The sequence below is a fragment of the Planococcus citri genome, chromosome 2 (assembly GCF_950023065.1).
Source record: "Planococcus citri chromosome 2, ihPlaCitr1.1, whole genome shotgun sequence".
Taxonomy (NCBI): Eukaryota; Metazoa; Arthropoda; class Insecta; order Hemiptera; family Pseudococcidae; genus Planococcus; species Planococcus citri.
The window spans coordinates 39,118,449-39,146,000 of record NC_088678.1 but is presented as its reverse complement, the minus strand read 5'-3'; the positions used below and the strand labels follow the sequence as shown (position 1 = coordinate 39,146,000).

Below are 27,552 nucleotides of genomic sequence, written 5' to 3'. Positions count from 1 at the left end.
ATATTAGAAGTCATATATTAATCAAAAACACTAAAAAGACACCATAAAATTTACGAAATTAATGAAATATCGTTGAAAATTAATACGAGTATGAAATCGCCGAAGTTTGTGATCAAAAGTCCCGTTTTGAAAGTAAACAACAAAGGCACAGAATATCACTGACCAATCATGTACCACGAATGCTAGCGCACTCTGGGGAACGTGGAGGTCCGAATTATTCCAGACATTGGGAGTATTTCTCATCTATACATCATACCTATTAGAGCTGAAAACGGTACTCGCTGACAGCGGATAACTACTGTATCTGTACTGTAAATTCTTGCTTCTCGCTAGTAGCTGGTAGCGAGTTAAAAAAATTTCACACCGTTTCACATTATATGTAACTTGTAGCGAGTTAAATGCAGTGCCAGTGTACTGGCATGACATCATCATTGTCATCAAACACCGTCAAACGTCAATCACACATAGGAACGACATGTGTCAAAGCATAACTCCTCCCACTTACGCATTATCAAGTTTTGGGGTGCGTGCGCAGTAGGGTGGTTCATGTAACATTTTTTTTGAAATCTCGATGTCATACCCCCTAAGTTTGTTCCTTTTGATGAAAAAAAGACACCATAAAATTTTTGTTGAAAAATATTGATATTTAGAGGTCGCGCACAAGCGTTGAATGTTGAGAGCAATGAGCGCGCGCAGGCACAATACTTCTCACGACAGCGCCGTGGGAAACGCAACAAAGCTTGACGGGGTTGATTTGGCGCAACTATACTGAGAGTGACATCCCACCACAACTTATTACGTGACACTAATTTTTCTTGGATTTTTACAACAACCATTCCAAACTATTTATTATGATTTTTTGGCTGTAGAATTCATTTGAACCTGAATTTGAAATTTATCAATTGAAAAATTCCAATTTCATAAAGTAACAGCTTTAAAATTAATAATAGTCAATAAAACATCAACTTGAAGTGATGAACCTTATGAAATATTCATATTTGAACGCAAATTTATCCTATATGTACATTTTTCCCCTTCGATTACCAAGTAGAACAGAATAGGTAGCAATACAACCTTAAATTCATACTTTTTTCTTTACCTTTGAAATCATTTGTATTTCCTCCTTCAGTGAGCTTCAGATTTGAAAAATTGTCATTGACTCTTCATTAATAACATCTTGAAAAGCCCACAAATGACTGGCCTTACTTATTATAAATTGTAGAGGGAATAACGTTGTGTAATACTGGTTCGATTCAACAAGGGAACGCAACGCTGCATTCCCCGGCGCGCAACCGTGGGAAGTTTTCGTGTGATGCGCTCATACCTTCTCAACCTTAAACTCTCCTGCGCGACCTCTAAATATTATGTTTTTGCCCTGAAATTTTTTGTGAAGTGTTTTCTAACCAAATGGAACACTTCTAGGCGGTAAGCCCAAAAAATTAAAGCATAAAGTTTTTTCTATTGTTTTTTGAACCACCCTAGTGCGCAGACTAAGTTCAAAATCAATCGGGTTGTGCTCGCTATAAGCTACTATCTACACTCGAATCAACTTGATACCTGCCACTACCGCCACTCCCGGGTTTAGCTGGTATTTTCACCAGATACTGGTGAGAGGGTAGCGTAACCCGGTAACCGTTTTCAGCTCTAGTACCTATAGTTAGACATTCCTATCAAAGCACCTACAGGGTGGACAGAAATATCGGGTACCCCTAAGATGGTTTTTCATTAAAAATATAGGTCGGCAACGTGAAATAGATGCATATGAATGGTGAAATGTTATCTCTCCAGTCTAACAACCAATCATGTGCTACCATTATTATCATTCATTGTGACCAACCAAAGTATTTAGCAGAAAACTTTTTTAGGGGTACCCAATATTTCTGTCCACCCTGTAGTATTAGAGTGTGCATCGGAAAGAGATAGGAAAAATGTATAGTGTTCAAGTAAGTCTAAGATAATTATAAATAAATAAATCATAATTAATTGGGATGGGTAAAATAGGTAAAAATACACCTAGTATTAGTGACTGTATAGACGATACTTATTTTATTCTCAAAGAAAGACATAAATTCATCATGCTCTTAGTTAGTTTTAAGTAGTATTTCACACTTGATAAATACTTAAGCTAATACTTAGTAATTATTAGTATACAATTTATTGATGTGCATTAATTGTTGCTATGTGAGCCTTACCTCACATGGCATTATAAAATAATAATCAAATTTATCCTATATTATTTTATATGTATCTCTTTCAGTATAATTATCATTAATAAAATCGCATTGAATGGCATGAAGATGTGTTTTTATTTAGTGACGAACTGAAAATATGCATACTTATAGTGAACTGGTATTATCTAAACTCTCCCATCTAGAGCTAGTCAGGGACAAGTGGAAAATATTCACCACCTAGGGAATATTTCATAGCCAACTCGGCAACTCCACAACGAAGTCATTACAGATATAGCCATATCACAGATCATGCTAGAATTCACTCTATCAATTTCATGAAAAAGTTGATAAAAATTACACTCATAGCAAAAAAATTAAAATTCGTTTCATTTTTTTAATTCACTCAGGCTTCCAGAGCAATTTGGAAAAGAAAGCTTGATATTTTCAGGGTTTCTTGACCTTGAAAAATCTTTTGTCACGCCCCCAACTTTCCTAGGTGGCTGAAATTTGGAATTCTTATATACTTAGAGTTTGTTCTAAATGTGCCTTTTTTGAGGTTCAAACTTTTCAATCCTTCCTCACGCTTTTTCAGCCACTAAAAAGTGGATTTTCGCGTATTTTCAACGGTTTTTGATTTTGTGTCATCGCTCCAAGGAGCCTGAAATTTGATTACGAGTATTTGGAGGATGTTCTACATGGGTCATTTGGGATTTTGACTTTAAACCCCTTCCACATCCACAGTGTTTTTCATTTAAAGAAGGACTTCCAATGATGGCCAAATGTGCTCAAAATGGACGTGTTCAGATCTTCAACTCTCGCAAAGAATGTAGCACTCGCGGGTTCGTTTCAAACTTTGTAAATCTAAAATCTCTGAAAGTGAAAAGGGCCGGTTAATTTTTTTTTAAATCCTGGCTTTCCAAGCCGTGATTTTAAAATTGGAGAAAAAAATTCAAGTACCTAGGTACCTACTTATTAAAAATAACCTGAGTATTTTTTTTAAATTTTGGGAACCATAATTTTTCAGTTCTTATGAGGGTTGGAGGTCTGAAATTTTCAGCATGTTGATTTGAGCCCACTTCACCATCTAGGTACTGAAAAAAAAAATGCAGAATGCAGAAATGCCCCACTTCATTAAGTATATGTACTTTCACACTAAAAAAAAATACCGTAAACTGGGGTAACATTGAAGGATTTTTCAGTATTTTTTATGTTTAGAGGTATGAATGGCGGAGGTAGGGGAAATGTGTGTGGTGCTTTTGATAAAGCTATGTCAGCACTACGTTTTGGCGGTTACAGAAGTTGCCTACCTTTTTCCTGTCAAGCGCAAGAGCCAAAAGAAGTGCCCTTCAAAGTTACCCAGCATTTGGGGTAACTTTGAAGGCCCCTTGAAATGCGCTTCGCTCAAGGTCAAAAATTATCAAAAACATGAATATTCACTTCTTGGTCACTTTATATGCATCAAGCACTTACGAAATGATCAATATTCACAATTGAATTAATGAAAGAGTGCTCCAAAATGATAATTTGACATTTTTCTGGTTTTCAGGCGTTTTTCATGCATTTTGGCCAACTTGACCAAATTTTATGATTTTTCAATGATTTTAGAGCTGTTTTTCTAGTTTTCACATAGTTTTTAACAAGTTTTCAAGCATTTTCATGCATTTTTGGCCAATTTTACTGAAATTTCATGATTTTTTTGTAGACTTCAAAGTTACCCCAGTTTGAATATTATTTTTTTACTCCTCAGGGAAGAACTTTGGCACATGAACAAATGCGCTAATTTATAGTCGGGAAGTGTACCAACACATCTATAATGTCACTTGACTCGTTATTTGAAAATTCAAAATTCCAGACACCAAGCTTTTCATATTAATTAAAATTGATAAAAACAGCACTTTTTTTCGCTTGCTTTTTAACTGGTGTTGGAACCACTAGTTGAAAATGATAAAATAAGAAAAATAATCGCCAAAGTGTACTCTATCCATTCCCAGTGTCAGAATTGTTCCATACTTCATAGTTCCACCGCCATGGAGCATAACGTGATGAAAAACCGCACCCTTCAATGTTACCCCGCGATTTCAATGTTACCCCAGTTTACGGTACCTATCTTTTTTTATCCTATTTGTTGAATTTTCCTTTAAAGAGATGAAACCGCATCCCTTCCTGCAGTCGCATTCAGTATCATATGTAGCATGTAAATTTTTAAAGATTCCTGAAAAACACTTATTCTACTTGTAGGTATAAAAGATGAACTGCTCAATTCATCTCTTCAGATTCTATCTCAAAAATATTAGGCCCATTTTGATCAAAAAACTTTTTCTCGACAAATTTAGCATGGAAAAAAAAGTTATTAATGTTATGCAAAATAATTCATAATATCTAGCGAAAGGAACGAAGATGCGTGAAATTTAGTTGCGTCATAAGTTGCGTAATAACGACGTAATTATGAGTTTCTCGTGAAAAATGAATATAACCTTTTTTGTTGCGTAACAAATTTCGGCAGGCGGTTTTGTGGTGGGTTGATTTTTCAAACTACGTTCAAGGAAAGACGTTTCAAAATTCGTCATTTTATATGTACGAATTTACGCGGTAATAACTCTACTAAAAATATTACTAATTAGTCATTTTTAAAAATTTATTTCTCGGAATTTAAAAGAATATGAAGTTCTAATTCTTTTAAAACTTATTTTTTTCTACAAAGAAAGGGACGCAACAAAACGCGAATCTGCAAAGATATGTCTTTGAAATATAAATATTGAACTTGAAAGAAGCTGGATACGTAAAATAGTTGAAAAGTTCCACAAACTTGAATTTCAGCTTGCTTCCTGAATTTTTGCTAAACTCCGTTCGTTCAGCGAGCAAAATAAAGAGGAAAATACAAAAACACGTTTTTAATCAAAAGACTTCTTCTTTTAAATGGATGGTACGAAGGAAGCTAATTCAAAAGATTATACTAAAATGCTCGTCTACGATTTCCAAAGTTTAAGCTTTCTTCATCTTGTTCGATTCGTATATTAATGAGAAATTTAGAAAAATGGTTAAAGTTTTTTTTAAAAAACGACAAAAATACCTAATTTTTCGAATAGCTGTATATTCACGATAATACGATAAAGGGACCTTTTTTTTCCGCAGCCAGAATGAAAAGAAGGAAATGAAACATGAATAATGTGTTCGGCTATTATCTGAAAAAAAAATACCGAGGATCCGATTAATTCGAGAAACTGCGGTTGGCTTCTTTTAAAAAGTCCAATTTGAAAGTATGATAGATGAGATACGACAAGGTTTACCTATTCAGAGATAATGACACCTGCTTCCAAGGCACATTGTTAACCATCTCGGATAATATGGCCAACTCGTAGTGCTCTAAAAAAATGTCACACGAGGAATCATCAATATTAAAAAAAAGCAAGCTTTATACTTTTGCGTTTCTCAAATCTACTTTAAGAGTACCAACTGCTCTGAAATTTCAATTTTTATTCTGTTTATAGAAAATGCTCTCGAATATCGTAGGCTCCATCGTGGCAAAGCTATTAGTCATCGTGTTTGATTTTACCTCAATAAGGCGGAATTTTACGAGCACGAAAGTGAAAGAGGGATTCTTCCGAGCTAAAAAAATTTTTCTGCTAAAAAAAATTTATGACGTTACAATGTTTTTATTATGGTTGCCAGAAAAAAAAACCTAAAACCCGGGTACAAGGTGTCCGCAATACGATGCTGTTTCTGAAAAGAACTATAAATATGTCATTTTTAGCTTAAATTCAACAGTGCCTCGAATGGATTCCTAAACTTTGGGAAAGTGTGATTTTTTTTCATGATTCTATACGTTGAAATTATAGAATCTATAGTTTTCGATATACATAGAAGAAGCATCGCCTTAAATGTTTTAAAAGGCAAATGCCCAAATTTTTAGTCGTTTTTAAAATTAAGATATTCACATCCTTTTATCACCTTTAGCTTTTTTTTTACCTCATTCTAAAGTTATTGCGCTTTTACGAGCTCCTTGAAAGACTACGTATACCTACATAGCAAAGGTTCACAAAGGCACATCATCACACCAAATTGCATTCATCGAAATCTTACAATGCATTCGTGTATAAGATGAAATCTGAAACAGTGGTTGGATCTGGAGCAAACCCGAGATGTAATTTTGTCTTATATAAAGGCCTTTTTCATAAGTATATGGGATTTTGGTATTTTTCTTTTGTGCTATGCGTTTCCTTTTGGTTGTTATTTACCTTTGGCTTCGGCATTCCGGTTTCCTTCCGTTTCTGGTGATAAAACATTATAAATATATGAGCACTGGAAACCCTAAAGTACCTACTTTGATTCTTTGTCGAGCTCGTAGCCTGGGATTTAAATGAACCTTTACACGAAACCATATCCGTAATTTTTACAGAAACCCCGTGTAATTTGAATTCGATGTGAGAAGATTTAAGTAAATTTAAACGAGTAGGATGGGTACTACATTACATATAATGTTTTTTCTGTGTTCGTTTTCTTTTTCGTTGCTTGTGTGAAAAATATCAACAAATTTAACGCTTCGAAGATTTTCATAATTTTTTGCCAAAAAGTGACGATTTTCTGTAATTTTGGTGTAGATGAGATTCGGATTGAAAGCACATATAAATGAATGGATCTACCTGTATAAAATTGATAAAAATTTTATATTGCAACGTTGCCAAATTTATAATTGTTCCAAGTTACTTTTTTTTACTTTAAGTACTCGTATTTCATTTCAGTTTTTGAGAAATACCTATCTCATTTGGTTTGATATTTCATTATTTATAAATATTTTTTTATTACCTGAGCTGGCTACCCTGTTTACTATTTTCAACATAGGTAAATCACTCTTTTATTGTTCTTAATCTGTGTAAATAATACTTACAAGTCAATTAATTAAAGTAAAAGAAATTGATCGAAAAACTCAGGTAAGTATACAAATGAAATTATTTTTAAGGAATGACCTTGAGAAGACAATGTTGCCAAACATCGAAACTGAAATGTGTTTTTATAGACTTTTTCGGCATTTTTCAGAATTTATTCAAGGAATATTACTTCAAAGTGGGAAGCCTTCTAGAATCAAAATCAATTATTTATCGACGAAGTTTGTGAAACGGTGAGTTTTTGTACTTATAAATTCCATATCATCAAAATGTTGCCAATTCTATAAAAGTTGGAAAATTCGAAATTCTTGTAGGATAGGTAAGAATATGTCTGAGAGGTGTTTTTTGATAGAAAAGATTTTCAAATCATTAATTTTTTTTGAAAATTAGGATTTGAAAATGAAATTTATATCCTGATTTACCTCAGAAATAAAGAAAAATCAGACTGCTTTACTTCATCAACTTTCTGAGATTTTGAATAGAACCATGAACGAAATATACCTTTCAAGACCCGAAAAAGTCATTTTCATCGATTTTAGGCACGTCTGATTTTTTTAAAATTTCGTTTTGTTTTTACAAAACTTTGAGAACATCTCTTCCAGAATCAATCAGCAAAATTTGTTCAAATGTATGAGTATTTTGACTTGGTTTGGCATTACATTCAAAGTGTTTTGAATACGGATGGCCTTTGCTCAAATGCACAAATGTTCAAATTTATAAAAAAGGGCGAAAGGCCCAAAAAAAGTCAAAAAATGAATACCTAAATTGAAAAAAAATATACTTATTGCATAAAATACCTAAACAGAAATCAATGTTTTTAGTTTAGAAAAATAGTGTGTAATCAATCAACTCGCAAATGGCTAAAGTTGATCTGAATAGTTTGTATAGCATTTTTTGAAAATCAGGATTTTCTAAAATATAATCGAAGGCTCCAGAACGGCTTGAAATCGCCTTCAAATGACTCAGAATGTTGAAATTAAAGTGTGAAATAAATTTCAGCATTCCAACTTCATTGGGTAAAATTTTTGGGAAATTTCTAATTTACAAAAATCTGCGGGTGGTTTCAAAACTGATTCTCAAAACGGTTAAAGCCCTTTTCCAATTGATTTCGGGGTTAGAAATTATTTTAGCTTCTCCGGTCAATTAGTAAAATGTTGATATCTTACCATTTTTGGTTCGAATTTGATTTTTCAAAAATCCTCCAAAAATGGAAAAATGCATTCATCTCTTGAAATGTTGACTGGTAATGTTTTTTGCATAATCATTCAATTTAGTTTTATCAGATTCAAAAAATTTTTTCAGATGATCTTACCTCTCTTGTCAGGACAATTTCTAAGTTTTTATGTTTTATCAGATTCAAAAAATTTTTTGCAGATGATCTTACCTCTCTTGTCAGGACAATTTCTAAGTTTTTATGTGTTTTTCTAAGCTTAAAAAGCTTTGTGCACCGCCCATATTTTTCCAAATTACTTGTGAATTTAAAATCTGGCAAGCATATTTAGAGAGGGGCGTCCCTTTAGAGGATCTCATTAATTCAAGTAAAGTTCTGAATCTACGAGTACATCGCGGTGAAAAGCAACGTAAAAAGGTTGAGCTTTTAAATGCATTGAACGTAAATCCAGATTGTTTATGCTTTTTTCTGGGTACCTTACCTACCTATTATCTTTTTTCCACCCAATTTTGGGCTTTTCTGGGATTGAAATGGAACATTTGTTTGGTGACAAAAGTGAGCTTATGGGTCTGATATCTCGTGCACTTCTCTTCTCTCTCTTTTACCAGGAAAAAAGAGGAAAAATTCACTTTATTGATTTTGAGACAAAATTGATAATCTCACTATCTTATACGAATAAAGAATAATAATGTTTGAAATAATAATTTTGTTTTGTTGAAAGATCAGCAAATTAAAGCACTTTTTTGACATTGAAAAATTGTAAAGTATTGTTTTAAAAACTTGAAAAATTATCATCAAAAAATTGTTGAACGTAAGAATTGAAAAAAATTCAGAAGCATCATTGTTTTCTAAGTTTTTCGAAACAATTTTTTTCAAAACAATTCTAGAACTTTTTTCGTTTTCAAAATAAAATTTTGAATTTTTTTCACGAATTCCTCTTGATGGAAAAAATGTTTAAAAAACCTGAAAAACGATGATGTTTTAAAATTTTTTTTTCGTGCTTTTTTTTACAAATTATGTGATTCCCATGTGGCTATTGTCTTGTCTAATGAAATGAAAACTAGCAACTTGGAGAATGAAACACTGACCATGTTGCAGATGTTAAATCAATTGAAAAAATATGCCACGTAAATTTTCTCGAAATAGCACAAAATACAGCATCGGTTAGAGGCTTTTTGGATGTGGAGGGAGAGGTGGTGGGGTAAACTGAACTGTTAAAATTGAAGTGAAAAAGTATTCTTTTAAACTCGAAATAAAGTTGAGTAGCATCTTGAAGATGCGTTTTAAAACCCACATCGACAGACACTTGTTAAAACTTCGCCATATGGCGCGAAAAATTTTCACTTGGTGTCACAATGCAGTTTTGATGCGGAAAATCTACTCATTAGAGTGGAAAAAGAAACCCGGGCGAATAAGTTCGTATATGTATTTGGAAGTTGCTTTCGATGCTTTTTGCTCGGTCTAATTACTTTTTCATTTCTTTTTATTCGCGTCGTCCTTCAAAAAGAAGAAACAATCAAGTTGAAAATTTATTAGGCTGGAACGAGATGCTGCGGAGTTACCGCAGATTTCACCAAATATACTGCAGTACATAGTTATAAATTTACTTCGGACTTTTTCCTGGGTTATTTGGCCGAAACGACATAGCCGGAGAAAATAATTCACAATACTTTGGAACCCCTTGATAAATCATCTGGATTCGCCATATAGCCATTTGTGCTGTATAAGTATAAAAGCACACACATCTATGGAAAGTTTTCTCGTGTATTTTTTCCCTGCCGATGCCGCTCTCTCGCTCAGCTTATGTATAGCCAGCCGCAGTTCAACTCGTGTAGGTATATTTATTGAAGGAAAAGGGCGCGAACCTCGTGTCAGATTTTTTTCTAGCAAGGTTGAAACATGAAAGAAGGCGAAAAGATGGTAAAAAATTATTAAAATTATCGTCTGTACGGGTCGGACGGGACGGAACGGGACGGGATGCAGAGTATAAATACGTGGTACCGTTTCAATGACACGGCCGCGTTTAATGTAACAATAAAACAGCATAAAATCATATATTGTGTATAAGTACCACGGTGTAGATTTGATGGGCTATTTTTAGAAATCGTGACAAATTTAAAACATTGATTCGGTTCTCGGCGAGTTATTTTGTATTATGCTTAATGATTACCGCGTACTTACGTGTTTAAATAACCTGCAGAAAAAATAAATAAATAAAACGCGAATATTTATTTATTTATTTATTTTTGGGCGATTGTTTATTACGTTTTGATAGCATTGCCTTCTGTGTACTCGAGATTCTACATTAGTTGGCATTCGCCTTCTTTAAACGTGTATAAAGGAGTCAAAATTTTACTAAATTTAATTAATCACCCATTTTGAGGAAATTTCTTCGCCGTGTTGGGACTTTTTTTTTTATTTTAGTTTTAAATAAGGGAGAAACTGCGATATGAATTTTTTAAAAGCTAATTTGATATTTTTCATATTTCCTCGTTTTTTTTTCGAGCACCAGGCACAGCACAGGGGTATCGAGATGGAGTAAATTGAAAAACTTAATAAACTATTTTGGTGAAGAATTTTCATTTTTAACTTTTTGTTTACTTTGTAGTTAAATTAGATCGAGAGTATCCTTGAGTGTTACTTTGTTAGCTTTTTCTCTCCTTCATTTTTATACGGACGACAACGTTTCCGAGTAATTTTTATACGTATTTTGTAGCGGCTGGCGGGGCTAGCAGCTGTACTAAATAGGTAGGAATTTCTCCACACTGAAAAATTACCTTTGATATTTCGAGTGTCTGATTTTTTGACGCAGCTCTTAATCAAATTTTTTTAATATTAATGAACGTAGGAATTAAAAAAGAATTCGGGTAAAATGAAAAACGTCTCGAATGTTGGGTTGTTGGTGGAATTTTTTTTCAAAGTAATTACTTATTTCTCTGTTTTATTTACCTGCTTACTTTTGAATAATTTTTTTCTTGTAAGGTGCAATGGTGTAATTGCAAAAAAGAAGTACTTGTAAAATCACGACTCCAACGCCGCCATAGTGAATTTCTGATCTTTCTATCAAGTGTAGGTACTATCAAGCACCATTTAACAAAAAAAAAATTCCGATTCATCATTCATACGCACGAAGTGACGAGATTTGTAATTGTATTTTTTTAAATGACAGAAAAATGTATAAAAAAGGGAATTTTAATGACTGTTTAGAGGGTTGCCTACGTCTTTGCTCGTACTTTCAGGGAGCTGCATCAATTTTGAATTTTTTTCATGTCTTGATGCCAACAAAGGCGTTTTTGCATTTACCCCAGAAAAATGCAAGGTTGGGGTAAATACAAAAATCTGAAAATACTCCAAAAATTACGAAGTTTCAGTTGAAAAACCAGTCTAGTAATTACCCCCCCTCCCCTACCAACAAAATCAATAACTTTTTTTAAATTCCCACAATTTGCCATTTTTCTGAATTTTTTGCTCGTTTGACTATTAAGATGAAGGTACCTACCTGATGCTCTAAGAAACCCCACACAAGGGTAAATGCGAATAGAAAAGTTTAAAAAATTGAATCGATTCGTATTCCAGTTTGAAAAATTGTAAAGTAGGATTCTTTTGATATTTTATATAGGTACAATGGCCTTCAAAAGAAAGGTATATCCCGAACAGATGATAAATTTTTGAAAAAGATCAAGTACAGAAAAATAGCAAGAGAATTATATCCAAAATTACACCACCAACAGACTAATTTTTATAGAGTCTGAATTGTATTTTTTCAAGTTTTTGTGAATTCTTGAAAATTCAAATTCAGCTTATTCTCCATAAATGATTCAAAATTTGATAAAATTGCGATAAAAAGCTGAAATTTTTATTTACATTGCATTTTCGAAATTTTGAACCGATCAGTGATGGGTTTTACCACTTTATTTGGGCATAAATTTCCAAAATATAATTCTGGCAGTTTAAATTCAACTTTTTTGTTTCAGTGAAGAATTCTCGAGAAAAAAATGAAAAATTCCTCATTTCCAAGACAATACGAGAACCCTGAAATTCGATTTTTGTCCTATTTTTGACCTCGAAAGTGGAATGGTGTTTCTTTTTCAGCTATTCTAAACTTTTGGAGTCTCCACCGGATTTTTGAAAATTTTCTGTTTTCGAATAAAACAATTAAAACGTGAATTTGAACCAGCAGATCCAAATTCTTGGACTTAAATTCATCTTAGAATCACAAGGGTGGTATCTACATTTGAGTTTATAGGACTGAATGTTTTTTTTTTTTTTTTTTTTTTTGGGTGTTTATAATTACAAGATTATTACACCCGTAAGGGGGGGGGGGGTTAGATTTGGTTTGTGAGGTTGATGTTTTTTATTAGGGAGATGAATTTTTGTATTTCTGAGGGTTCGTCAGGGATAGTAGGTGGGTTTTCTTTTATCTGTAGTGTAAGTCTGTTTTGTTTTAGTTGGGGACAGTTGAAAAGTATGTGTTGGATGGATGTGGGTTCGTTTCTGCAAAATTGGCATGAGGGTTTTGGTTCTTTTTGGTATAGGTGGTTATGAGTAATTTTTGTGTGGCCTATTCTTAGTCTGGTAATCAGGATTTCTTCTTTTCTGTTCAGGTGGCCTAGTTATTTTGTTTGTTTTTTGATATCTAATTTTCCGAAAATTGAAAAATCTGAAAATCCACAGGAGGCTTCAAAACGGTTTAAAACCGCCATCCCACACATCGATTTGAGAGGTCAAAAACTAGGCATACCAAATTTTAGCTTTCTACTCCGAGTTATCAGTTTTCGAGTTTTTCATTAAAAAAAGGACCCAAACTTGAATTTTTAAAAAATCTCAAAAATCGAAAAATAAAACACAGTACCTGAATTTTTGTCTGATAAAATCATTTTAGAGACCATTTCAATTGAAAGTTTGCGAAAAAATGCGATTTTTCGATTTAAAACATGAAACAAAGTTTTGATTGCTAAAGTTGACCCATTTGACCCCTATTTTTACGTATCCATTGAAAAAGTTGAAAAATTTTTTCACTCAATAAAATAAACTCATCACAAAAAAATCATAATTCGAAAAAATTCTCAAAAAAAGTTGAAAAAAGTTGATGAAAATTACACTCATAACAAAAAATTTAAAATTCGTTTATTTTTTCAATTGCCTCAGAATTTTTGTTTTTTTTGCGATGAGTTTATTTCATCGAGTGAAGGGGGTTTTCAACTTTTTCAACGGATAAGTAACTATGTAAAAATAGGAGTTAAATGGGTCAACTTCACCAATCAAAACTTTTTTCATGTTTTAAATAAAAAAATCGCATTTTTTTCAAACTTTTAAATTTTTAAAATCGATTTTACAAAATAACGCCATTCCAATTTTTTAATATGTACCTATGTTGTTCAGCATGAAAAGTTGTCCATAATATATTTTTTTCAGAATTTTTGAGAATTGGAACGATATGGAAACTATGTTTTGAAACTTTTCGAGATGATTTTTTGTACGAAAAAAAGTGGCAATATTGATTTTTATGATTATACCAAAAAGCCTTTCAAAACCCCCAACTGTTGGAAAAAGTTCCATTTTGGTAGGTATCGCAGTTATGGAGTAATCCACTGCTGAAATTGATGATATATTTCAAGTTCACTGAAAACTTTGACACCCCCTAGCAGCCTTTAAAAAAGGGCTAGAGGGCTGCGATTTACGCCATTGGCCATCCCTTCGGAAAGTCTTTCCACAGGAAAAATTTCAAAAAAATCGCCGACCCCCTCCCCCCTTACCACTTCTTAGTCGAATTGACGTGGAATGACCCTTGATTATTCTTTAAAAAATTGGCAAGTTACTTTTTTTCACCTGTTAATTCTTTAATTTGGTTCTTAATTCATTTTCGTGCGTGTTCATGATCTACAGGTACATAAATGTATTTTAAATTAATTCAAATTCAGACTAAACTTCCTGCTTCATTTTTTTAAGCAGGATTCTTGAAAGTATCTGCCTAGAAGGAGATAGTTTATGGAATAACCCATATTGCCTTTCGATTGACGTGGAATGTATGTGAAGAGGAAGAAGGACAATCACTAGAGGCTTTAAAGGTAAGTAAATATGCGTAAAGAAGTGTCGTGTATAATAATACGATAAATAATTCACAATAATATGAACCTTTTTCTTTCGTGTTCGTACGGAGAATTTGGTGACTGGAATTGGAAGAAAATTACGTGGAATAAACGAAGAATTGAAAACAAGTTTTAGGATCAGGCTACCTTCTGTAGATAGTTCTTCTCGTGGGACACCTTGTATGTAAAGTTTGGGAAAAAAATATCCCAAAAATTTGTAAAATCAATATATCGTCCCTCGAAGCATTCAATTTTTACCCGAAAAAAATAAATAAATAAAACGAATATATTATTTAAAAAAAGCAGCCTTCTTGGAATTTTCGTATTTGTGCTTCTCTGTGAATCGGACGATACTCCCATGAGAGCTTTTGTTTCGTCTGAAAATAAAAAAGTCATGAATCAATACAGACTCATCTCATCGTTCCGAACTAAGAGAGAAAACAAAAACAACGGACATTCTAAGTATATCCTCGTTGAATAATTAATTTTTTTTCTTTTCCTATTCCAAGTATTTCAAAATTTCTTCCATCTCGTAGTATGTATATGCCAAAATACTGTTCGCCGTCTACCAGAGAATAATATGTTTCGTCAGTGATGGGTTTTATCCTATACCCTTCACCATGCCGCCAATCATCTTCTTAGATACCAGAAATCGGTGCTCGTATCATCGTCGTTGGTATTATGGTATGAGTCGAAACGCAGCTAAAGTTTAAATTCCGCAACCTATAGCGAGAGAGTAAGGTATAAGTATACGGAATATAAGGAAGATACGAGAATTCGAAATCGTCTGAAATTTCACTAGGCGTTAGTAATTTTGAAAATTTACTACATACTGGCAAGTTGAACTCGTATAGAGGTACGGTTGTTAAATAATTTAAACCGCAGGTCCCCTCACCTGTCCACCCAGCCGTAGTACCATCTTCAAAAGTAGAAAATTACCCGAAGCGTACCTGTGGGAAGCTTTAAGCTCGTTGATCTTTACCTTACGCTTACGCCGATGTACAGACTACAGAGAACCGGTGCGGTGATGCGAACTACATAGCGAAAGCTTTGCAGGCGTTAAAATAATAGCTAAGGAAAGGCGAGAGCAGCAGGGCAAAGGCCGAAAAGCGAAAACTCATTAACCGTAATTAAAATTTATGTGTGAGGATTTACTAGAGTTAAATTCGATTAGATTTTACGCTTTTATCCCCCTTCGATCTGTGAGGCATGTGATTTTTTTGTACCTACTACGAGGAAATTGGGCTGCGTGTTTTAGCGTATTTAAGGGGTAGTTGAAATTATCCCAACACGATGCATATTCATGTTTGAAATTATCAGCGGTGTTGATGCGTGTTTTTAGTACTTAGTCGCGGTAAAGGGGACGAATTTTATGAGAGTTTTTTTCTGTCTAAGGAACAGGAAGAGCAATAAACAAACGGGAGATTTGTCAGATTCTTGAATTTTTTTTTCTCATAAAGAGGCTTGATTGTATTTTTTGATTTTTTTCGTGGACTTTTGCCAGGTTTCTTGTTCTGTTTAATAGTCTTACTAAAAGTTCAATATATTATTTAATGGTACGCTTGGGAGTACATAAATTGGCCACAAAATAATAGAAGATCATTTCTAAGAGGTCATTAACGATACCTTATACAAGTAATATTGTAAGCTGAACTCTGAGAAAATAATAAAAGGAATGCGACGAGTAGGACCTAAAACGTGATAAGTATGCAATTTATGCACCGGAGTGGATCATTATTTGGTCAGGAGAGGCGATGCGAGATATAAGTAATGATAAAATTGTAAAACGATATCAAAAGACCCTCTTTCATTACTCCAATGCAACGTTTCATGTTTCAAATTTTGAATTTTTTTTTGAAAGTTCAAAGTTTTTATGAAAACTATTTTCAAACCTAAAAATGAAAAAATAAATAGGGCAATGAAAACGAGGAATATTCTTCACTTTAAATTGGGTTGCTGCAGAAATCCTAAAAATAACATTTTTCACATTAAAAAAAATATTGAAACCCAATTGAAGAAATTCCATTGGAGAGGAAATGTTTTCAAGGTTTTCAAACCCCTAAAAATGGAAAATTGTATTAGAAAACAATATTTCTTCAGAAATTACCAGAATTTTCCAAAAAATCGGGTTTTCAGGATTGTTTGGGAAATTGAATTCTTTTTACAAAATTTGGAATTCTTCCGAAATTTTTGAAATTCTTAAAATTATTTTACGTGAGAGCGAATTGTAAGGTTCAGATAATAAAATTTTCAACCAAAACAAAAAAAAAGATTTCGAAACGACTTCAAGCAACTTTCAACATGACAATAAGTAGATGAAAATTTGTTTCAAAAATTCAAGTTTTTTTTTAGATATTTTTATTCAGCATAAATGAAAAATTGATTGAATTAGCGCCTTTTTGTCATTTAAAGCTTGCAGTTTAATTGATCTTACAGAACCGGTGAACTTTAAACTGAAAATTTCCCAAATAGATGCCTCCCTCCGCCCTTATCTTCCTACCATCTAACAGTTCTACTAATCCTGCAAGTCCTACTTTTTTTCTGATTTTTATCAAAAAGTCTTGTTTTTTTTCATTCATCTTTTTCAATCAAATTTTGAACTTTTTAATTAAATTCTCGACCTTTTGTAAATTTTTGAAAAAATTTATTGCGAAATTTCCAATTTATTGCCAATTAGCAGTTCTAAATTCAAAATTTGCCAATTTTTCAAAACTCTCAGTTTGCGAATGGAAAATCACAAAAATTTTCTGAACATTCATTTTCATGTTCTAACCTAAAACTTTTTAAAAAGTACTCGTAATTTTTGAACAATCAATTTTCATCTTTCTTTCAGAATAAAAATATTGAAAAATTATGATGGAAATGTAATGTAAAACACCCACTCAAAAGAAGTTTGAAAATTTTAAAAACGAAAAACTGAAATATTGAAGGTATTATTGTTGACATCTCTCTCCTCTTACAAAAATCGTGAAACATTCCACCACCCCCTTCCCTTCTAAAAAAAACTCTTTAACAGCTCGAAAAATGGCATATTTAAAAGTTCTGCCAAAGTCAAGGTGTTTCATTTAGACATTTTTTCAGACACCTCGAAATTTTCAAGAAATTGTTAGATACTTTTGGTATTTGAAGCCCTCCCCCCCCCCCCCAAAAAAAAAAACAGGAATGAGGAAGCTGTTGAAAAAGTGATTTTTATTTCTGCTTTTTCACCACCAAATCGAGAATCATTTATCAGCTCGATCTAATTTTACGTTCTCTGAAAAAAAATTTTTGAGGAAAAATAAGTATACCTAGTTCCATTTTTTGATGATTTTTTTTTATTTTTAGTGTCATATGGAACACTGAAAATGGGATTGAATATGGCTTATTTTTATTCAAGGACATTTTGGAAACTTGTATCGAAGTTTTCCAGTGTCTTTTTCAAATATTATTGTTGTTCTGCCGAATTTCTTATAGGAACCTTGGAGGTTAAAAATTGGTATTTTTTGAAAACAAAAGACGTTTTGAAAACTCCTTCAATGGCTCTGTTTTAGAAAGATGATTAATTTCGCTCTTTTTTTGAGGTACCTAGTAAAAAAGTTTAAATTTTATATCAGATGGGTTCAACTTGAGATTTGCCTTTTTTATTCAAACTTCAGGGTAATGAAATAAAAATCCTGACTCAGTTTCTATGCATTCGTTTCAAGATGGTGCCTTTAAAATTTAACAATACATTTTCCAAACCTTTGCCCTAATCAAAGGTTCTTCTTTTAAAAATTACTTTTCTATACTTATTTCCCAATTATTTTACTTCTTGTGAAAAATGTTTTTTAAATAGGCTAAATAAATTATTAGTCCTCTTTTTCCTCTTCCTCCTCCTCCCCTCCTCCCCAGCCCTCCATCATCGTTGGAAAATTTTACATTTTCCCATTGTTCCAAAATTGAGGAAATCATAAAATAAGGGAAGATGTCTCGGGGGCAGAATTACGAGACATCGAAGCTATTTTCTGAATCTTCTGGTTAATTCATCTTCAGATATATGTACATAACTCACTATCTGGCCAAAATTTCTAAGGCAGAATGATTTAACAGAAAGATTAAATTGAGATATTACGTAATGAATGAAAAGTACCTGTAGGTATATGACATTTAGATCGATTTCCCTGCGTGTATCTACCAAGTTTACATGCATCTTGAGGGAAGGTTTTCATCCTAGTGCTCATTTAACATGTTGAAAGCTAGGGTGTCCCCAATTTACAAATTTCTGTACCGTTCATGGTGTAATTTTGAGTTATAGTAGAGTCCTCCCTACGCATTTCAGGGGATTTTTTGTTTAGACGAGTCCCTTTTTACAGCTTGATATTGGTTCCCTTGGGTAACGCGTGTTACTCGTACATTTCAATAGGTACTGCCTTTACTATGCTGTTAGGTAGGGTACTTTCTACACGTAGGAAATTGGCTGTGTACATTTTTAATATTCAGTTCCTGGTTCTCCTACCTTTTACGGATGCTTAAACCCAAATCCTCTCTCGGACGGATTTTTCAAGCTGGGTGTGTTTGTGGTGTATATTTTTGATATTTTTCTTCAATTCGAATTAACGAACGAACAATTTACGACGATAGAGCTTCTTAGAATCTCGTGTATGTTCGAAAATAAACCTTCGTATAACGCGTGTTTATCTTGCACGAGTATACATGTGTGCGTTACATACGGGTACACCTACTCGTATTTACGTATATTTTCGCCATCATCGATCGAACATATAGATATGGGCGCATGATGTTATGAAATTTATTTACTCTCTCTCGAACGGACACATGACGCGAGATGATATTCGGATCGCCGCCGTGTCGATATATATTACCTACACTCGTACAAAGATACGAGTACGAGAATCTATAAGATGCTGTATACACTTTAATGTTGTTACAATTTGATTACGGATGGGATGGTTTTTTTTTTCTCTCTAAACAACAAATTTATATAACGGTTTGTTATGTTACGGGGAGGTACTTGCGGATAAGAATAGATCATGACTAAAGCGAAAAAAACGATGCTACCGTGATTAGAGTGCTCGCGAACACGAGATTAACTAGACTAGTATATAAGATGCAGTAAAGAGGTAAATTCGAATTACACTACGTAGACGTACGATCTTGTATACATTCGTACAAGTGGTATTTTGGTTTTAATCATTCGCTCTAGTTAACAGTTTCGAAGATGGTTTGAATTTTTTTTTCTTGGGAAGGAATACTTGGATCTGTAGAATTTTCTTCCTATTTTAAAACATCTGAATTTGAGATGTTCGTAAGATTCAGCAAAAGTATAACGTGGAGTATTTTTTCAAAATTTCAAAGTCAATTTTGAAAAATAGAAAAAAAAACCAAAAAAATAGTTGGAATTTAGTTAGGAACATTTACTCACTTCCATGCCAAATTTTGCATCATTTGACGAAAAAATACTCAAAATCGAGCTAATAAGTGTAAATATCCAATAAGATTACATTTTTTTTTAACGTGTCAAATCTATCAGGATCGATTTATCCATCTCGCCCAGCTGCAGCCTTCTACTTTTCTCACTTCACAACCAACTGCCTTTTTTCTAAAAAAAAAAAAAACTAAAATTTGACGCTAAAAATAATAACACTGCGATATAATACCCAGACAGCTCCTTTCAGACTTTTCTCCTCACTGCCTTTTGTCTTTCGTTTTCAAGTAAATAAGTGAATTGCAAAGATATCCCACTTTATTCATGTTTTTTTTGCATAATTTGAATTTTCGAATTCAATAGGAGGTGAAATTTGAAGAATAAAAAAATCATTGAAATAGTTACAGGCATTTCCAACTAGAAGACTCGAAAGCTTTTGATTTTAATTCTAATTTTTCAAATCACTGCATAATTTCAAAAATAATGTATTCTTTTGTTGAAATAAAGGAAAGAAGTTGTGACATTTTCTTACGCTTTTTATTTCCAAAATTTCTTCTTTTCTTTTTTCATTTCGAAAAAACTTTTTTCACAAGTCTAGAAATGTGAAGAAATATAGGACATTTTTTTCCTTATAGTTTTATTGGCATGAATTCTCTAACACGGAAAATATTTATCGCCTTGTTATAATTTTATTGCAAATCTACCTTTACCATTTCGTTAAGTTAGGTACCAAAAAAAATCTGGCGCTGAAAAGAGGTCACAGAATATTTTAAATTTTATGCTGAAAATTTTACCTCGCATTAAGTAAGTATGTAGGTGTTCATTCAATATTTTGCAGATATACTTGCACTAGATACGGGAAATACAAAATTTCTAGTGAACAAAGTATCTAGGTACCTATCTATTTAATGCATCTAAAAGGGCAAATATGTATTTCGAAAATTATTTTAAAAGGGAAAAATGTTCAACACGAATGTATGCAATTACTCTGACTGAATTGAAAATACCTTAGATTCTGTAAAATTTTTGAATGGAACATGTTATAACTTTTTATTTAGGTCTCTACGTAAATTCATTTGGCTAAAATTGGAAGTACGTACATACCAAGATTAAAGTTCATTCATTAAACGCAAAAAAGGGGTCAACATATTCAATTCATCTTTGGATTTGAAGAAGATAAGTAGGTAAACAATTTTCAATGATTAATACCTACTGGACAAAGCTAAATCGGAAAATCTACTCATAAAAATTACCCTAAATTTTAAAAGCTATAGTGCAGTTTTCGATTTTTGGAGATTTTTTAAAAATCAAATTTGGGTTACAAATAGCTGAAAAAAATTCAAAATTTTACCAAATGGACCTAAAAATCTGACATTTGGTAGGTACGAATCCTATTTTCGATTTCTCAACTCGTTTGGAAACAGTTTCGAACAATTTTGAGCAGTTCTAGAGCCTCCTGCAGATTTTTGAAAGTTGGTATTTCCTCAAAATTTTACTCAATAAAGTTGAAAAGTTTAAATTTTGCTTTATACCCCAATTCCAACATGCTGAGTCGATTGGAGGTAGTTTTTAAGCGTTTCGGAGCCTCCAACGATAATTGAAAAATTAATAATTTTCAAAAAGTGTCATAAAAACTGTCCAAATTATAATTTTAGCACGTATAAACGCGATTAGGGATTATCAGTGACCCACTTGATCGATTAACACATTATTTTTTCAAAATGGTACGGTTCTGAACTGGCAGAAAAATGATTTTTAAAACATGGGGCGTAATTAAAGTTGATTTTGACAGTTTTTATGATATTTTTTGAAACCCTGGAATTACAAAAATACGGCTGGAGGCTTCAGAACGGCTTGAAATAACATCCAGTTGATCTATAATGTTGAAATTGGAGTATACAGTAGCTAAATTTCAGCTTTTAAAACTTCATGAGGTTAAATTTTTGAGGAAATTTCAATTTACAAAATTTACTGGGAGCTCAAGAACTGCTTAAAAAGGTTTGAAACCGTTTTCAATCGATTTAGAAGGTCAACAATTAGGTATACATATCACATTCAAGTTTTCTAAGTCAATTTGGTTTAATTTAATTTTTTTTATATTCTTAGCACAACTCGACTTTCAAAATAAAATTCTACAAAAGTCGAAAAATGCATTTTAGCGATTGAAATTTCGGCTTGTGTTATTTTTTTGCATGTTCATTCGATTTAGCGTTAAATCAAATATTTTTCTGCGGAGGTTAGAAAAATTTAATAGTTGTGTAATCAATCTGACGTAGGGTGTAATAATCTAGTAATTATAAACAGCCCCCCCCCCCAAATTTTTTTAGCATTTACTCCTTCAAAAAGAGTTTTAGTTTCTACTAATCTTTTAAAATTATAATACGTATTTCTCGTGAAAAGTAACAAAATTTGATCTCATTAAAGTAGAAATTAGATTATCAATATCTGTAGCCTGTTTTCGACCTTCTAAATCAACTGACAATGATTTTGAGGTATCAGATATTTGCATTTTAGTAGTAAAAAGGGCATACCTAAAGAAACCGTGTGTACAAATTCATAACATTATAATCAAATCTGCGAATCTTTTGATTATTTTTTGCACAATTTTCTGAATACTTTTGCAGCAGATTCAAATTTGTATTTCTCCGCTGATTAATTTTGAAAAAAGCAAAAGCAAAAAAATAACCAAAAAATTGAAAATTTCTCTGGAGGCTCGACAAAACGACCCAAAATCTTCACCAATCAATTTCAGAGATCAATAAAGAAAATATACACGTTCTATTCAGTTATTAGTCAAATTTCAGGCATGGAGTAGGTAGTTGGATTAAGAACATCAAATTTCAGTATTTTTTTTTCGATCTTTGGATTTTTAAAAATTTGTCAAAATTTTAAAAATTAAATTCATCAATTAAAATGTTAAGTAGAGAAATATACATATTTGAATGATTTTTCGGATTGTTTTCTAGTCTAAGACCACAGTACAAAATTATTCTTTTGGACGGAACAGACTCGTATGAGGTTCTCCTCCCGGGGGAGGAGTGAGTATAGTTACGTACCTACCGAAAAACTGTTTCTGGGGAACAAAAATCACATAATTCCCAACTGGCTCATCTAAAAATTCTGAAGTATCAGAAAAAATGCAAATCTACACGTACATTGTAAATAGGTATTCGCTTGAGCAAAATTTTTGGAAATTTTTCATCCCAAGGGGTAAAAGAATAATTAGATCAATTTTGACTGTACGATTGACTTTTCTGGACTTGACACTCCTCGGATTATAAATAGAACTTTTCAGAAATTTCAATTTTATAAAAGAAAAACAAATTGAACCGAACGAAGTGAGGACAGAAGCATTGAAAATTCATTATTCAAGAAATCAAAAAAAAACCATTATTTTTTCGTGTAATTTGATACCTATTTCTACCCTTAAAATTTGAAAAACTTGCTGAAAAAAAACAAAATTTAATCCGAGTGAAGCAAGTACGAAAATTTTTGAAAATTTGTCAAGCTAGAAATGGACAATTATTTTAATTCTGGGGATTTTTTGACCCTGGGGAGATTAAACCCTTATCCACGCCCCCTTTAATACGGCTATGGAATGGGATGGGATACCCATGTGATGTTGGAGAAATGTTCAAGATCGTTACGTGTCAGAATCATGACGGAGATTGTGTTGCGAGTATTCAGCTCCTCACCTCCCCCTTCCCCTCCCACAATAATATTAGAATCGGTCTTCGGGGCTAATTTAATAACTTTTCTGCACTTGAAAGATTTGACTGACTGTATGTAGGTATAGGTAAGCACACACATAGGTATTGGTTTCTGCGGCTAATTCTAGCTCTCCTTTGCTTGGTAGGTACATGGAGATAAGTCAAGAACGTACATAGGGGCCAGTCGAGTTCAAAAATGATTAAATGTCTCACTCGTGAGCATAAATTGGTATCAATATATCTATCTAGTTACCTACTTAATTATTAAATAAGTTGAATAAGTACGTTTGGGGAAAAATACTCACCCTAAGGTAGTCATTGTAACGATTGTATACCAAAACGCTGCTGGAATGGATGTGAAGTTAGTACCGTAGACGTTCTTCTCGGCGTAGAACATAACGGTGGCGAATATAATGATAGCCATGGCTAACGAGAATACTAAAAATCCTAACTCAGAAGCGCACGACTTGAGCGTATAACCTAATATCCTAAGACCCTGCGAGTGTCTGGAAAATTTGAAAATCCTAAACACGCGGAATACCCTCAACGTGACGAAGGCTCCGCTAACGTCGTCGTTGTCGGTAATACCTAAACCTATATAATACGGTAATATGGCGACGACGTCGATGATGCTCATCACGCTTCTAATGAACTTGCATCTGTCGGGCGCTGCGAACAATCTGAGCAGGTATTCGGCGGTGAATATCATAACGCAGGCGGTATCTAGGCAGAAAAATACGATTTTATAACGTTCGCCGCATGGCAGAGGACCAGCGCGACCTGGACGATGGCCGCACGGTACGGTTTCGACGACGTTCGCCATTACAGATACAGCGATGAAGAATCCGGTCACGTAGTAAAAGACTAAGGCGGCCGTCGACGTGTGCGGGTTCTCGAAAGCCCTCCACATTTTCTGGCGTATGTTGGTCAACTGCTGCAGATTTTGGTCACCGTTTTCCGACAGTTTATCGTCCATTAGACGTTCGGCGTTTTCGCGTTTACGATCGCGATAGTCTTCGTAGCAGCAGTCGCCGATCACATCGGGCAGAATACCGAAGAAGGCCAGCTCCTCGTCGTAGCTGGTCAGGCATTCGTGTTTCGGATAGTGCAGCTTACCGGTCCGGTAGTAGTTTAGGATATGCCTGAATATATCCGGATCTCGGTCGAAAAAATACTCTCGGGTTTCTTCGTCGTAGAAAAAATCACGCTCGTTCGAGCCCAGCAACGTGTCCGGGTACTTTTCCAGCGTGTTTCGCCACGTCTCGAAACGTCGCCCTGAGACGTTTATCTGTAGCTTTTCATCTTCGATCTTACGACGATCTTTCGGCACTGGCGGCGGTGGCAGTGGATGTGTGGCTATCGGTACCCAACCAATGGCCGCCGCCCGCGCGAACGGTAGCCAAGCGGCGACCGAGGCCATACTGTCAGGAGGAATGTTCTTCCACAATTATCACCGATATGCTAGGGGTAGGCAGGATGCGGCTTCTGCTCTTACCTTTTATTCTACCGCTCTGCACACTTATATACTCGTATATAAACCTCCTAAAGATGGTCTCTACCCACACGTCACATTACGTCGCTCCTACCGGCATATTTGCAGGGCTACGAGTCTGATCCTCTTTGTTGATCTGGTTGCCTTATTGCCGGATCTGGGATCTGCCAAGCAGAAGGGTTTCCAAACCACATGCACCAAGATGACCATACACTCGAATGTGACCGAGTGAAACGCACTTGAAAACAAAACAGAACACTAGAGCGCGCGAACACACACGTCACTAGTAAATCACTAACGGTTGGGGGGTGGGGGGCACCGGGGGTTTTGGCGAGAAATTCTCTCTATACGAGGTACTCGAGTTCACGCGATTCACAATGTTCCAAACACACGATTTTCACCTCGGTTTCTTGTTCATCGCAGTGGGAAATTTCGTCAAGGTGGCGGGCATTTTGATGACTGATGCTCGATGATTCTGTCTGATGCTGGTGCGATGATGACGATGGCGGTGGTGTTGGTGTTGGTGACGACACTGACCATGTAATAAGGGTGCGATGACATTCGATGAACAGACAGATGGGAAGAGGTGTGCGAGAAAGAGATTCGCTGGCGTTTTGCAGATTGATAGAATAGGGTTTTTTTTTGGTTGAGACTGAGACTGAGAGTGAAGGGGATGATGGGTTTTGGGAAAGGCGCAGATTGCGGAGTACGAGGAAGGAAAATGACAAAACAACAAAAACGCAACAAGAGAAGATGACGAAGATGAAAAGGAAGAAGAAGAAGAAGGAGAAAAGTAAAAGAAAATCTGGCAGTTTAGGTGGGTGCGAATCGGTTGGTATTTTTTTCTCGCTTTTGCTTTTTAAATTGGTTTAAAAAACGACAACGTAATCTCGTGTTTGGTGAAGACTCGAGTGGTACAGACGACGAAGGAGCGCAGCAGATTTTCCCGGCGGTTAACGAGAGAGAAACGACGGTACGCGGGGGTCGAGGGGAGAATTTTGCTATTACGTCGGTGGTTACGTTTACGTATCGTGGCTGGGGGACGGTGGTCGGTGCGAGGCATCATTTCTAGTTAAACGTAAGCCACGTTCGTAAAAGCCGCGAACCCGTTAGTTTGAGCGTTTGGAGGAACTACCCCCTCCGGCGGCGGCGGCGGCGGCGGTGGCGGCGAAATTAGTAACATCTACACTTGCATGACGGACGCGTCGACATCGGCGGCAGCTGCTGCGGCGGCGGTGACGGCGGCGGCGGCGCGGCGCGGCAAAAAGAACGCGAAAGGATCACGACTACTGCATTACAATTATTTACTACGAACTGCGCTTCGTTTGGCTTGGCTTTGCCGACTGTGTGCCGTGTGCCGGTGCTTTCTCGAAACTTACTACCGAACACCTCGACTCGCAAGCTGACGATTCGCAAAGCCAAAGCTGACGTTCGGTATCGTTCGAATTGCTCTCGGCGTCTCGACGGCGCATGCCTCAAACTCCGCTCTCGTACACCTCTACATTTACACACGCACACAACCACCCCGAGCACATCATCCGAAAAACGAACGACCAAAAACAGAGAGAGAGGCAGAGTTGAACGACGACGTATACTAGTGCAAGAGCAAGAGGAGGCGCGCAAGAAGTAAAAAAAAAAAAAAAAAGAAGCGCCAACTTTACACTAAATCAAACCCATAGAAATCTGCATTAGAAAAACTTTCGACTGGAAATCATATACCGAGAATTTTTTCCCTCTCATTTTCGAGCCCCCTCAAATTACCCATTAAAGCGGTATTTATGCCGTAAAGATACTCTACAGTACTACATATACGCGTGTGTATATATTGCCGCCTGCCGCCTGCTGCTGCCATCCTTCTTCTTCTCGCTATGTCGCTGGCTGGCTGGCTGGATGGCTGGTTAGCGGCGGCCTGTTTTGCCAGGCTCGATCAATGTACGTCTAAAGGCTGCGTATTCTATACTCTATATACGTACTACTACGTTGCCTATACAGCGTTCTCAGCTTGCGGAAGTTAATGCTGGCAAAAGTAACGCCACTTGAGCGTTTCTTAACTACTGGCGAATTTTCGTTGACGAATAACTTCACCAAAACGACGACGGAGCAAAATAATAAAAGCGTTTCTTGTTTTTGTTTCGCAAATAAATATCGATTTTTGCAGCTTTTAAAGGCGGCTTTAGCCGAAAAATAAAGCACGAGCTAAATGATTCTTCTTTTCCTTACAGCCCGAAGGAAGCTACACACAAAGAGAAAGACATAAGCAGAGAAACACAGATATAGGCGGAGGGAGGCGAGAAGGGAGAATACCATAGCGTGATGATTTTGACCTAGAAATTTTCGCGCTGCTCTCGCCGGCATAATGTACCGACGGTGTACTTATACATATATTAGCAAATTACCAGTCGTAAATCGCCCTATCAAGGGGCAGTGAGTCCAAACTTGGGATACTGCGGTACATCTACGTATATTTTCTGCAGATGTGCGGATGCGGTTTGGAAGGGAGAACGTTAGCTGAGCTAAGTATACATTTTTAAGAAAGTTGTAATCTAATCCATGTGGAGAAAAAGTGAGCTGGAAAAACTCATTCCAGGGGCCCTTATTCAATAAAAAAAATAAAATAAAAAACGAAAAAAAA

The 27,552-nt window shown here is 34.8% G+C and overlaps 1 protein-coding gene across 2 annotated transcripts in view; it reads right to left on the bottom strand.

Annotated features, from left to right (window-relative positions):
* Shal (Potassium voltage-gated channel protein Shal) overlaps window positions 1–26,349 on the bottom strand; it is an 88,429-nt gene extending 62,080 nt beyond the window's left edge. The window contains exon 1 of one of the 2 annotated variants that reach the window (XM_065350108.1): window positions 23,734–26,349. In XM_065350108.1, the coding sequence (XP_065206180.1) occupies window positions 23,734–24,848 (1,115 nt within the window). In that variant the 5' untranslated portion in view covers window positions 24,849–26,349. The remainder of the gene's footprint in view (window positions 1–23,733) is intronic. The other variant, XM_065350106.1, reaches the window with a different exon arrangement.
* Between the last annotated feature and the right edge of the window lie 1,203 nt (window positions 26,350–27,552).